The 12,138-nt window shown below is 39.2% G+C and overlaps 1 protein-coding gene across 1 annotated transcript in view; it reads left to right on the forward strand.

Annotated features, from left to right (window-relative positions):
• nsfb (N-ethylmaleimide-sensitive factor b) overlaps window positions 1–9,906 on the forward strand; it is a 31,630-nt gene extending 21,724 nt beyond the window's left edge. Inside the window, exons 15-22 of the mRNA XM_036572366.1 lie at window positions 628–761; window positions 858–924; window positions 1,346–1,425; window positions 3,496–3,630; window positions 4,901–5,014; window positions 7,360–7,415; window positions 7,539–7,611; window positions 8,613–9,906. Of these exons, the coding sequence (XP_036428259.1) occupies window positions 628–761; window positions 858–924; window positions 1,346–1,425; window positions 3,496–3,630; window positions 4,901–5,014; window positions 7,360–7,415; window positions 7,539–7,569 (617 nt within the window). The 3' untranslated portion in view covers window positions 7,570–7,611; window positions 8,613–9,906. The remainder of the gene's footprint in view (window positions 1–627; window positions 762–857; window positions 925–1,345; window positions 1,426–3,495; window positions 3,631–4,900; window positions 5,015–7,359; window positions 7,416–7,538; window positions 7,612–8,612) is intronic.
• Window positions 9,907–12,138: the final 2,232 nt, after the last annotated feature.

Below are 12,138 nucleotides of genomic sequence, written 5' to 3' on the forward strand. Positions count from 1 at the left end.
AGACCTGGTAGACCACCAAAACTGTCAGCAGCAGATAAACAGCACTGAAAGCTTTCATCTTTGAGAGAGCGGAGAAAATCAAGCTCCACTCTTGCTTCAGATCTGAAAATCCATGTGTTTCTGTCCATCCTTTCACTGTGAGAAGACAACTCAATGCTATGAGTCTGAGAGGATGTGTAGCTGTCAAGAAGCCCTTGCTGAGAAAAGAAAATAGTCAAAAAGAAGACAAATTACAGGCCTTAGCATCATTGAATGTGTTTGAGATAACACGGGTTGTAAGAAGGAGGAAATGCAACCAACTTCTAAGGCTGAACTTTGGAGGTGTGGAAGTTTATCCCTGCAGATTTCTTCAAAAAACTGAAAGCAAGTCTCCTGGAAAAGAATGAAAGCTGTTACAAAGGCAAAGAGTGGACACACTAACTACTGAAAAAATTGTTATATTTATTTGTAATATATTTATTTGTCCTGTGTGATTTTCTGTGAAAAATATGTTATCCATTTTTTCCCTTATGCTGAAAAATTAATACCTTGTATTTTTTGACTGGAAATTGAATAACAGTACTGTCTAACAGTGATAGCACAGTACTGTATAAATGCATGAATGCAACAAAATTGCTGCTCCTGCAGGTCCACCTCACAGTGGTAAAACAGCATTGGCAGCGAAAATCGCAGAGGACTCACAGTTCCCCTTCATCAAAATCTGCTCTCCAGACAAGATGATCGGCTTCTCCGAGATCGCCAAGTGCCAAGCCATCAAGAAGGTGACAAAACTCCTTTAACAGATTCAGGTTATCAGGATATAGTGACTGATTTCTGGTCCATCAGAGTGCCTCACAGCTATGCTATTTTTTCTGTAGATATTCGATGATGCCTACAAGTCCCAGCTGAGCTGTGTGGTGGTGGATGATATTGAGCGGCTTCTGGGTGAGTTCTGCACACAGCAGGAACCATAAATTCAGTCAGATTGAACATATTTCATGCAAGAGCATTGCTTTCATTGTGTTCAGTACATTAAATCTGATTTATTTTTGGCATTATCATACATGTTCTGGTGCACTACATGGGCTGCTAGAAATGTTGTAGTAGTTCCTGGATCAGAAGTGCCCACGTGAATATATCTCGCCACAGACATCTGCTTATTGTCCCTGTCATAGAAAAAATCTTGTATCTCCAAAACAGTAACTTCACAGGAAAAGGAAAAAACGTTAATATCTGTTAATGTATTAAGATTTTATTCCAGGACCATCCTGATCCTTTGAATGTGCACACAATATAAAGTTAGGTGTTTATCTTGTATCCTCTACTGTGTGCGTGTAATCTCATTCTTTGTCTCTCCACTCCTTAGACTTTGTGCCCATCGGACCCCGCTTCTCTAACTCCGTTTTGCAATCCTTGTTGGTTCTGCTGAAGAAGACACCTCCTCGCGTGAGTCCATACACAACTACTGCTGCAGGGCTGGCCCTAACAGATAGGGGGCAGCAAACCCTCTCCTCAGGACCATTCTGTTCTTTGCTTTTGTGGTGCGGCCTTGAGCATGGCAGCACAGAAATATGTATTTGTGTTTTGTGCTGTTGTGCTTCACTTCATGAGAAAAAGTCAGAGTCTGAAGGGTCAATGTTGAGTCCAGTCCACTCTGAATGAGTGGTCACATTTATTTTTGGCTGGGGTGGCGATTTGAGGTTTCGTGGCATGTTGGTCACTGATGGTGGTTGGGCTTTGTGTCAAAATCTTGTTTTGTTAACTTCTCAAACCCTAAGGGCCTGTGTGTTAGACCACATTTCAGTTTCTACATAAATTACATATTAGCTTAATAGCAGTTATTGAATATTAGGTCTCAATACTGATGTCTTAGTAACAGGAGTAGCATTCATAGCTTCAAGTGGTTTGAAATGGTTTCTGAATGTGTTGAGCGACATCCCAGTTACAGTTGTATATTTCTCAACACATTATTAGCATAAGCAATGTTCCTGTGATTCTTAGTGGAGCAATTTCGGAGCGGCTCAGGAGGTTGTGTTGTTCTGTTGTGGTAGAGCCGTTAGTGTTGTAGTTTCCTCCACACAGGCAGTGATGTGTGTTGTTGGTATTTTGTTTGTGGTGTGGTGTTTTTGTGCTGCGGGGCTGAATGGCAGCGGGTCTGTTCCTCTGGACCGGGCCTGTGTGTGAGCTCAGCGGGGAGTCCACCATCAGGAGAGGCAGGAGTGAAAGGCCTTGTGAGAGAGTGGGGACCCTGGCAGGTCTGCCGCCTGTGTGGCACCTCATCTACATGCACTGGCACAAACCCTTGCGCCACAGGAGGGCGACCCATAATCCCCTCTGCTCGCCAGGGCCTCTGGGAATGGCCCACCTCCTCGCCCTTGCCGCATCTACAGCTGTCCAGGAGCATGTCTTATGGGAATGTTCTGGAAAGTTCTGGAACATGAGTGTCATGACTTACTGTTCACAAGGGTATCAGAGTCGCATTTCATGCCCTCCCTGAGGGCTCATGAATTTACCTGAATAATACAGATGACAGAATAAACTGAAGAGTGTAGGTTAAGCTTGTGCTTTGTCTTCTTATATATGTGTTATGAAATATATATAAATATATATATATGGGATGTATGTCTTTGATATCTTAAGAGACTTGATAGCAACTCTTTAGCAAACTATTCAGAATCATGAAGTGTGAAACTTCGCTGTGGCTTGATTATTGTGGTTTGATTAGATTTACTGATTTTTTAAAATACCTTGAAGTGTGATCGGAGGAACCATTTACACAGTAGTGGAATCCAGAAAGTAAAAACAGTGCACCAAGTGGTGGTGCAGTGGGTAGCGCTGTCACCTCACAGCAAGAAGGGCCTGGGTTCGATTCCCCAGCCGGGCGACCAGGGTCTTTTCTGTGTGTAGTTTGCATGTTCTCCTCGTGTCTGTATGGGTTTCCTCTGCGTGCTCCGGTGCATAGGCTCCAGCACCCACTGTGGCCCAGGAGGATAAGTGGCGTAGGTGATGTGTGTGTGTTTGTGTAACATTACATAAATGCAGTCAGATCGCCACCTTTATTTTTACAGCGCAGAGAGTGATCCAGGCTCTAATGTAAGCCTAAATCACTCAAGGGTACACTGTTAAAAAAGATGGTTCTTTATTGGTTCTTTAGTAAAGAAAATGATTCTATATAGAACCATTGATACTCAAAGAACCTTTTGCATGATGAAAGTGTTCTTGGCATCATGAAAGGGTTCTTTAGATCATTCAAGTTCTTTGAGTATTCACGGTTCTATATAGAACCATTTTCGTCACTAAAGAACCCACGAAGATCTATCTTTTTTAAAACTGTAGTGTTAATAAGGCTACATGACACCTAAGACATAGGCTTAAATAAACATGTATAAACACATATTCAAATAGGCGTGGTCTGTCATAAAAGTTGCATTTGCCAACTTTGATGTTAAGTTGGCATAGCATCTATGTCAAACATTTAGGTTTTGTCTGGACACTTTCTGCTCATTTTCTCTGCAGGGTCGTAAGCTGCTGATTTTAGGCACCACCAGCCGTAAGGACGTGCTGCAGGAGATGGGCATGTTGGACTCCTTTAGCACAACCATTCACATCCCTAACATCGCCAGAGGAGAGCATCTGATGGAGGCCCTGGAGGTCAGTGAGACTAGTGAGAGAGAATTTGGTTAAAAGGACAGAGGTCAATTAGACCTTAAGGTTCACCAGTTTTTCAGAATTTCACATATGTGTACTTGTCCTGACATACCTCCGTGTGAGGATTAAGAACATAGTATGTTCTGAGATGTTTATATAATGGTAGTATTCTAAGTGGACTTGCATCTTTTCCAGGTCAAGGGTCCCGCAAATCCTTAAAACGTCTTAGAATAGAAAAAGGCTTAAAATATGTTTGAAAATTTATGAAAATTATAAAATGTCTGAAAATGTCTTATTTTTAAGGCATTAAAAATTCACTCCTGCCATGTTTTTCTCTTGTGAGTTGTGACCGGTTGAAAATGAAACTATCGCAGAAACATTCAGCTCTAACGGTCTTACCACACTGAGATTATAGTAGATAATTCACTTCCTCAAAAGGCACATCCTTTACCAAGTTGTGACTGAGTTCTCTTCTAGTACACTTTCAGCATGCTCACAATCATCAGATTCATCCGCTTGTTGGGGCTCGAAGCACAACCAACATTACAAAATGATCTTCCACACATTGTGCACAATTACACATTTCCACCAGAGGTGTCTCCAAATCCCCACATTTTACATAGTGTAGCTTTCATTTAATTCAGAACAGTCCACCAACCAGAATTACCCAGTAGCGGCGTTATGATCAAAAATTGACCACTGATGAAGGACTAAAGGATAAGCCTGGTAAGTCAAACATACTGAGGAGACAAGAATCATGCAGTCTCAAAGGATATATCCATGCTTTTTCAGCTAATCTGTTTATATAAAATAGACATGAATACATGCCATATTTAAGTTTGTGTGCACTGTTGTGTGATTCAAATGGTATTATTAATATCATTGCTTTGTTGAGGTCTTAAAAAGATATTAAAAAGCGTTACATTTGATTTCAAATTGTGTAGCAGCCCTGCAGTTGGCAACTATTGCCATGATGCTTACTCTGTCGTCCCATTCCCCTTTTCCACTGTATGCATATTAATGGGAATATGTTTTTAGTGCTCTCTCTGGTGAAGTAAAGGTTTAGTAAGTTGTATGTCTCATGAGAAAATAAACCATGAGTTTATCAGCTGGGAAAATAAAAAAAAAAAATCACTTTTGTATAATGTCTATGGCCCAAAAATAAGGCATGTAAACTCAAGTTAAGTGTTAAAACAGCCCAGACAGTCTGTGCATGAATTTTATTGAACTGTGTGTATGTGCGTTTTCATATGTGTCTGTTTTTGCATGAAAGCTGCTGGGAGGTTTCCAGGAAGATGAACGCACAAAAATTGCAAAGGAGGTCAAAGGCAAAGGAGTGTGGCTCGGCATCAAGAAGCTTCAGATGCTCATCGAAATGTCCCTGCAGGTGAGAGAGAGGGAGAGACTTATTCCTTCTGTGTCTAGACGAGTCCCTGAGTCACAGCTCTCGCCGTTAATCATGTGTGGTTTGAGTCACTTATCAGTTTTAATTATTTCGCGCCATGTGCCAAGTGATAATGAAAACAAGGCAGTCCAGATGTGCTCTCTGTGGAGTAAAGCTTTCAACACATTCACGTAAACAAGGTCTTCCATTCCTAAAACAATGTGCAGCTCGCACATTTGACTGCTGGTGTTTATGGCAGATAGCTGGTCATTCTTTTTTGCATTCTATATGACAAGTTGTCACTATACCGTCTATATTTACAGAGTAGACAATTTTTGGTCTTTTGAAAAACTCTTTTTAGCAACAACAGGTTGTGATGATTAGCACTGATTAGGGTATTTCATTTCGGTGTACAACAGTGTTACAATGCCTTTTTTACATAACGTTAAACCTGTGCAAATCTAGTTGCATTGTAGTCTTCTTTTTTATTACATGTCAGGATAGAGGCATTTCAGTCCTTCTAACCCAACCCAACTCACTCATGAAGCCTCATCCGGCTGAATCGGCTCTTCTGGGATTTGATGAACTTTTAAAGAACCATTAAATTTAACAATTTAAGTAAACTTTGGTTAGTGTTCCATCTTATCGCAGTTATAGTAACTTTATGGTTTAGTCCTGTGGTTGGAGTCCTGTCTGAATGCTGTAGTGGGAATTGTAGTCTTGTTTGTGGTGCAGATGAGTGGCAGTTGTAGTGTTGTTTATGAGTTGTAGTCCTGTTTGTGCTGGATGCTCAGTGGTAATTGCTGTGGTATGTCCCCTCCCCTTACCCTCCCAGAGAGGTATGAGGCTAAGTCTGCCAGGACATGCTGCACGTAGCCACGTTGCTTCAACGTGACAGCCCTCCTAGATTTTGTCTCTTTTCACCTCTTTTCCTCCCATTCCCTCTTTTTTTCTTCAACAGTTTTTGCTTCTCCTGAATTCTAACTCTAACAGCCACAGGCAATGTGAAAGATAAGTTATGGCGTACACAGGCAATAATTTTCCTAGCTAATTCCTCCCTGTGCAGAATTCACCTCTCCTGCCATGATCACATGAGCTCTTAATGCTCCTCAATCACCTGCTCATGACATTCATGAGTCTGTAGGCAATCTGTATGGTGATACTTAGTCCCAAAGTGTGAATCCAGATGTATTTTAAAGCAATAGTTTGGGTGATAGCTTGGTGAAAAGTGATTTACATGTTTTTCCCTTAACCCAAAATTTTGTTGATCTGCAGTATCATGTCTGGTGTCCAGAATTTGCTTCTTTAGTTTTGCACTGGAGCAACAACGCTAATCTAGCTAACAAGCAGTGGGAGCTTATTCCTCACCAGTTAGCATTTCTGAAAACAGCAAGCTTAAATGATCACATACTTGCATCGAATTGTGCTGAGTTTCAGTAATCACAAATAGACTTGCTCATGTGCTCTCTGAGACTGTGTGACATGCTGTTATCCATTAAAATTTGTTAAAGGTTACTTGCATAGTTAAAAACCTGTAATAGCAGCCATCTTGAAGCCTAAACTGTGTCTATACCTTTGTCTATGACTTGGTAGCTGCAGTGCTCCATTACTGAAAAAACTCATTTCAGACATCGAGTATGTCTTTGCTGATCAACTAATTTTGGGGTGTGGAGTAAATTGCATAAATTTGATTTTTAGCTGAGCTCTCTTTAAGCACTGAGCTTATATGTTTGTCATACATTGCAACGCCTCTGAGCACTTTGGAGCGGTTTTAAAACCATGATCTCTAACATATAACAACGTTGTCTGTAAGTTTAGAAGTTGTGTGTGTGGACTAGGTAAGCTGCAAATTGCCCTTTTGGGATCAATAACACTGCCTGAATCTGAATATGAATCTGAATGATAATATCCGACCACTGTCTCTCGACAATTGGGGTACTTGAGTTAGGGGGCAGTTGTGTCTGTCAGCCTGCCCACCCTGCAGCACCTTTCTGCAGGCTGTGAGTGAAGGCTGCTCCCTCTTTTGGCACTCCTTAGGTAAGCAGCAGCTTCAGCCTAGATTTATCACCCGTCCTGACACTTCCCGTTCTCAGCACTCCCCAGCCATTTAGTTACTCTGTCTCTCACACTCACACACACTCCTCTAGACCCTCTAGGCTTTTACCAAGTGAACTTGATTGTTTTACTTTTTTTACACTCTTTAGAACTTTCCAGAAAAGGGTCATTCAAAGAATGTAGGCTGATGTTGCCAAACTTTTATTCTTTCTTTGTTACCCTGTTTCTTTTCTGTAGCATTCACTCACATGTGGTTCCTGTCTCTTTGTGGTGTGTGTATGTGTGTGTTTTAGATGCCCCCTGAATACAGAGTTGGGAAGTTTTTGGCACTGCTGACAGAAGAGGGCGCGTAAGTCCTGCTGCAGTTGATCACTTTTCCGCTGGCCTAAAACACAGCTATGTCTTTTCTGTCCTCCATTTGACCTCTGTTATGGTGTGCTTTAGTTTACCTGTTGCCCATGTTCATCTCCAGGTTGGGTTCTGATAAGCATGTGGCTATATAGGCCCATATCACTGGAGTGTGACCACACTCATTGGCTTTTATGGTAAGAATATTTTTTAGTTTTACCTCTTTCTTTGTCCAAGAACCAAAAATGGTCAACATTACAGTATGTCATCCTAATGTCTGATGAAAATGCTTTTCTCAAAGCTTAGTACTGTCTCTAATACATTACATACAGGCTCTAATAATACAAATATTAATTTAGTGCTGCACCCCTTTTTAAAAAAACTCAACCTTTGTTTTTGGCTATATTGAGCCTTTATGAAACAATTAAAAGGGAATTCCACAGATTTTTCAAAAGCATAAATCAGTCCTTGGAAAAAAAAGATTTTTTTGAAGAAAAATTATATCTGCAGTGCAAAGATATTCTTTTTGTTTGTTAAACAAAGTAAAGCCACATTTGTCTTCTGTGTTTTTATACATGATACACAAAACACAAATAGTGGTAAATTCATAAAAAACGGTCTTCTTTAAGGACTGTATCTTTACACTCTGCATGTAACTCTGTACCCTGTATGTACAGTCATATGCAAAAGACCCCTGGTCAGATTACATGTTTTGTTGATTTCCTAAGTGAAAGTAAGTTAATGCATCAAATACAGGGAACAGACTTCTGAACGTTTTCGTGCACAGTCTCTATATATTTGCTGAATTTAACGTATTGGGGAGAACATTTTTTCCAATATGTTAAATTCTGAAAATAAATAGAAATTATGCACTAAAATTTACAGGAAAATTCAATTTGCTCCCTGTAGAGAGTGTATTAACTTTACACTTAAAAAAAATCAACAAAACGTTTAACCAGGTGTCTCCAAACATTTGCCTAAGACTATTTTTCTCCTAGCTAGGATAGGTGAGGTTTTGATTGCTTGACTAAGTAAACTTCTTTGTTTCTTTGTTTATTTCTTGTTTAAATAACGCTGACAATTTGAAAAAATGGTGGAATTCAGCTTTAACAGAGTCCAAGTGCATGCATTTTCTTGGCACAGATGAGACTGATCCACTCTTCCTCAACCTTGCTCCCCCATCCCTCATTCTTTTCAGCCGTGTTGTACGCTGCCTGCTGCCGTGGTGACGACCCTACCTTTCCGTCCCATTCAACACTAGCTGTACTGGTTAACAACTCAATTGAACACTGCACAAGGGGGATGGCTTTGTATATACACAGTATATATTGTTTTGGTGTTAAAGGCTGCCAGCCCTCCATGGAAACTGGATGTGTGTGTGCATAAAGGTATGCTGATGTACATTACATGCATGTATATGAAGGCCTGTTGTGTATATGCTTTTGCATTAAACATTCCTGAAAATAATGCCTTAATCTTAATGACTCTTGCTCTGTCCTTACTTTGAATGTGTGAGTACTTTCATGATTTTTGTAGACTGTAATCATGGATTTTTTTATTCTGACTTTCAATGCTGTCATTTTTTCTGACCAAACTGTATTTCAGAGACTTCCATCTCATTGTTACAGTTTGTATTCTTTGGTATCCTGAATTTGCACATTGATATAATTTTTTTTTATTCATACAAAAGTAAAGCACTTGTGCATGTTCATTAAAGGGAAATGTCTTTCTTCCTATAGTGACCTTGTGGAGACCATATGTAGCAGAGGTAGAAAGATCTTAGCTGATCACTCCTGCACCCTCCCTCATGTCAGAGGCCTTCATTATCAGCAGTGAATAACAGTAAACAATAATGATGCCTGTTAGCAGGAATTGCAGCAGCTAGCGGACCGAGGTTTGGTACAACAACGCTAGAGGTTATTAAAATATAAATGTTCATCATGGTTAGCAGGTAAAGTTGGAGGTAGATCTGAGGGCCTACCAAGGAGGAGTTCAAGCCTTATGTACACAAGAAAAAACATTGACCTTGACAGCCCTTCTATCAGTTTAGTCCATTTCTTTGTCATTCTTTCTTTCTCTCCTTTTTTGTACCAAGTGACTTCACCTTGAATTAAGTGAACTAGCTCTCACATGGAGTCAAAATGTGTTGCTTTTTATTTGAAGACATTCTGATCTCTCTCTCTCTCTCTCTCTCTCTCTCTCTATATATATATATATATGCTCCATATATGTACATTTACAAAGTAAGAACTGTGCAGTTAGTTTGAAAGCACATGTGTGATGTTTGAAGTATTTAATGTTCTCATTGGAGTTGTGTGATTCTGATCTAAATTATGTGTTGCAGATTGAGTCTTGTATCATCTTAAGTGTATGTGAAAGTTTTATTGAACTTTGTTAGAACTTCAGGTAAATGCACTGATAAATGCATTAAATAAATGATTTGAATCCAACAGATACATATGCTCATAAAAAATAAAGGTTCCTAAATAGTTCTTGGCTTTGATGTATGGTTCTATAGAATATTTAGGCTACGTTATGCTGGAGGTTCTTTTGTGGTGAAAAAAAGTTTCTTTAAACTGTATCATGTTTCAATGCAGTCATTCAAAAGAAGTGTAGTAATATCAAATAATAACTGATCTCTAAACTATTCCAGTCACCCTTCGTTTATTTTTGAATGATCCTAATGCAGCCAAAAATTCAAAACAAAGATTTCTTTCTCTAATTTATCTTGACTGATGTGCATCTGTTAGTTCTTCATTTTAACTTTAAATATTAGGCCTCAGAATTCAGAACTTAGCTGGAATATTGAGGAGGGAAATACAGCAGACATGTTTTAGCCCACTGTAGTTTCATGCCCACCCTGCTTTAGTTATCTTTCTCTTCACTCACTTGGTGTGTGTTAGCTTCTGTGAAATTTCTGCTTCCACAGACTGTGAGAGACTCTTGGGTGGAAAAAAAAAAACTTGGTTAGTGGAGTTACACTGTAAATCATCAAGATATCTCTGTGCAGAAGCATGAGAGTAAAAAATAACAGTACTGAACAGTCAATCAAAAGAAAAGCAATTAAATACAAATAGTAAATGCTAATATAAGTAATCAAGCAAATTGACAACAATTAACCCACATTGCTATATTGGAGAATTAAAACCATTTGTCCTTAAAGTCCTCCTTTATAATGTCTTTGCTCAAATTGATGCATGACGGCTGTTTGCTAGCTAATAAACTACAACAACCGTCCCACAACCGCCATCTTTTTTGTTTAGTTCTGACGTCAACATCATGTGCGGAAGCCCATTTCCGCCACTGGAAAGCTGTTAGTTATGATAATAATGAGAAAGTTCTCCATAGTAATGACATAGCATCTCATAATAATGAATTTGTGTAATAATGAGAAAATTTTCTCGTAGTTATGAGATACTAAGTCAAAATTATGAGATAGTCAGAATTGTGGAAAATGTTCTATATGTTTTTTTGCCAGTGGCGGAAACACTTCCATACACATTAACGGGTGACCGAGTTTTCTCCGCGGAGAGACTTGCACTTGAATGCATATCTTTTACGGTGGGGCTGTCGCTTGAGACATCCTTATCACCTTCTGAAAGTGCCCCGTTTTGTCCCTACTTCAACAAGTGGTGGGAGTAAAATAGGACATTTCAGAAAATCTATTTTTTGTTTTGAGAAATGTCAGAAAACCCATACAGAGAGAAAGCGTTTTCCAGTACATTAAAATTATGACTTGATGATGGCCAGATAGGTACCCTTAATGCTAAGATGCTGCTTAAAGTATTTCTTATTTCTTGAGTTTATGTGGTTGAAATAGCGTTTATCCAGCGCAGCAGTAGCAAATGTAGTCCGGCGCGTGCAGCATCACGCTCACTTCAAATTCAAATTTTAACGGAAAATCAGCGGATCAGCTTTTTCCCAGTCCAGTGGGCATTTAGATCGATACAGGTAAAGAAAATTATTCAGTTTTTGTTCTCAAAATAAATATCATCAGACATTATTATTATTATTATTATTGTTGTTGTTGTTGTTGTTGTTGTTGTTGCTTTTGTTAATTCAGTTTAAAAGGGCTCTTCTTTGTTACAAGTTTGACATCGTAACAAGAGCAGAACCCTTTTTGGTGTCACTTAAAACCATTTTCAAAAAATAAAACACATACAACACATTCTCCATCACTTTGACGAGCCATAATCAGCATGAAATGGTTCTATACAACCCATGGTTCTAAATGGAGCCATTGCCTTTACTTGAAGAACTCATTAGCAGCCATCTTTTTAAGCGTGTATCGTTGTTCCATAAAGTAACATGTTAACGCGGATGTATATGTGCTATTTTCCTTCAAGTGTTTCAAACAATTGTGTGATACCGAACTAATCTCAGGAAACCAGTGGTAAATTGACAGATAATCTATCTTCACTTGCTAAACGCTAATTTAGCTAACGCTTCTGTCGGTTGCTGAAGGGTAAGTTCACCAAGATGTTGCGTATTGGGGCGAGTTCTAGGATCAGATGCTGATCCTGTTTCCAGCAACACACCTGTCTATTTTTAAATGTTTTACTGTGTAATCATTGTTGTTGCAGATTATGAATCGATGCGCCATCTGTGTAATGTTACCAGACCACATCAAGTGAAGTAGTTTTATGACAAACAAAAGCTGCACATGACATAAAATATTTCACCAAAATGTGAGAGTGGATTAATCTGGGACCATATTAGCAGAG

Source organism: Colossoma macropomum, unplaced genomic scaffold, assembly GCF_904425465.1.
Source record: "Colossoma macropomum unplaced genomic scaffold, Colossoma_macropomum, whole genome shotgun sequence".
NCBI lineage: Eukaryota > Metazoa > Chordata > Actinopteri > Characiformes > Serrasalmidae > Colossoma > Colossoma macropomum.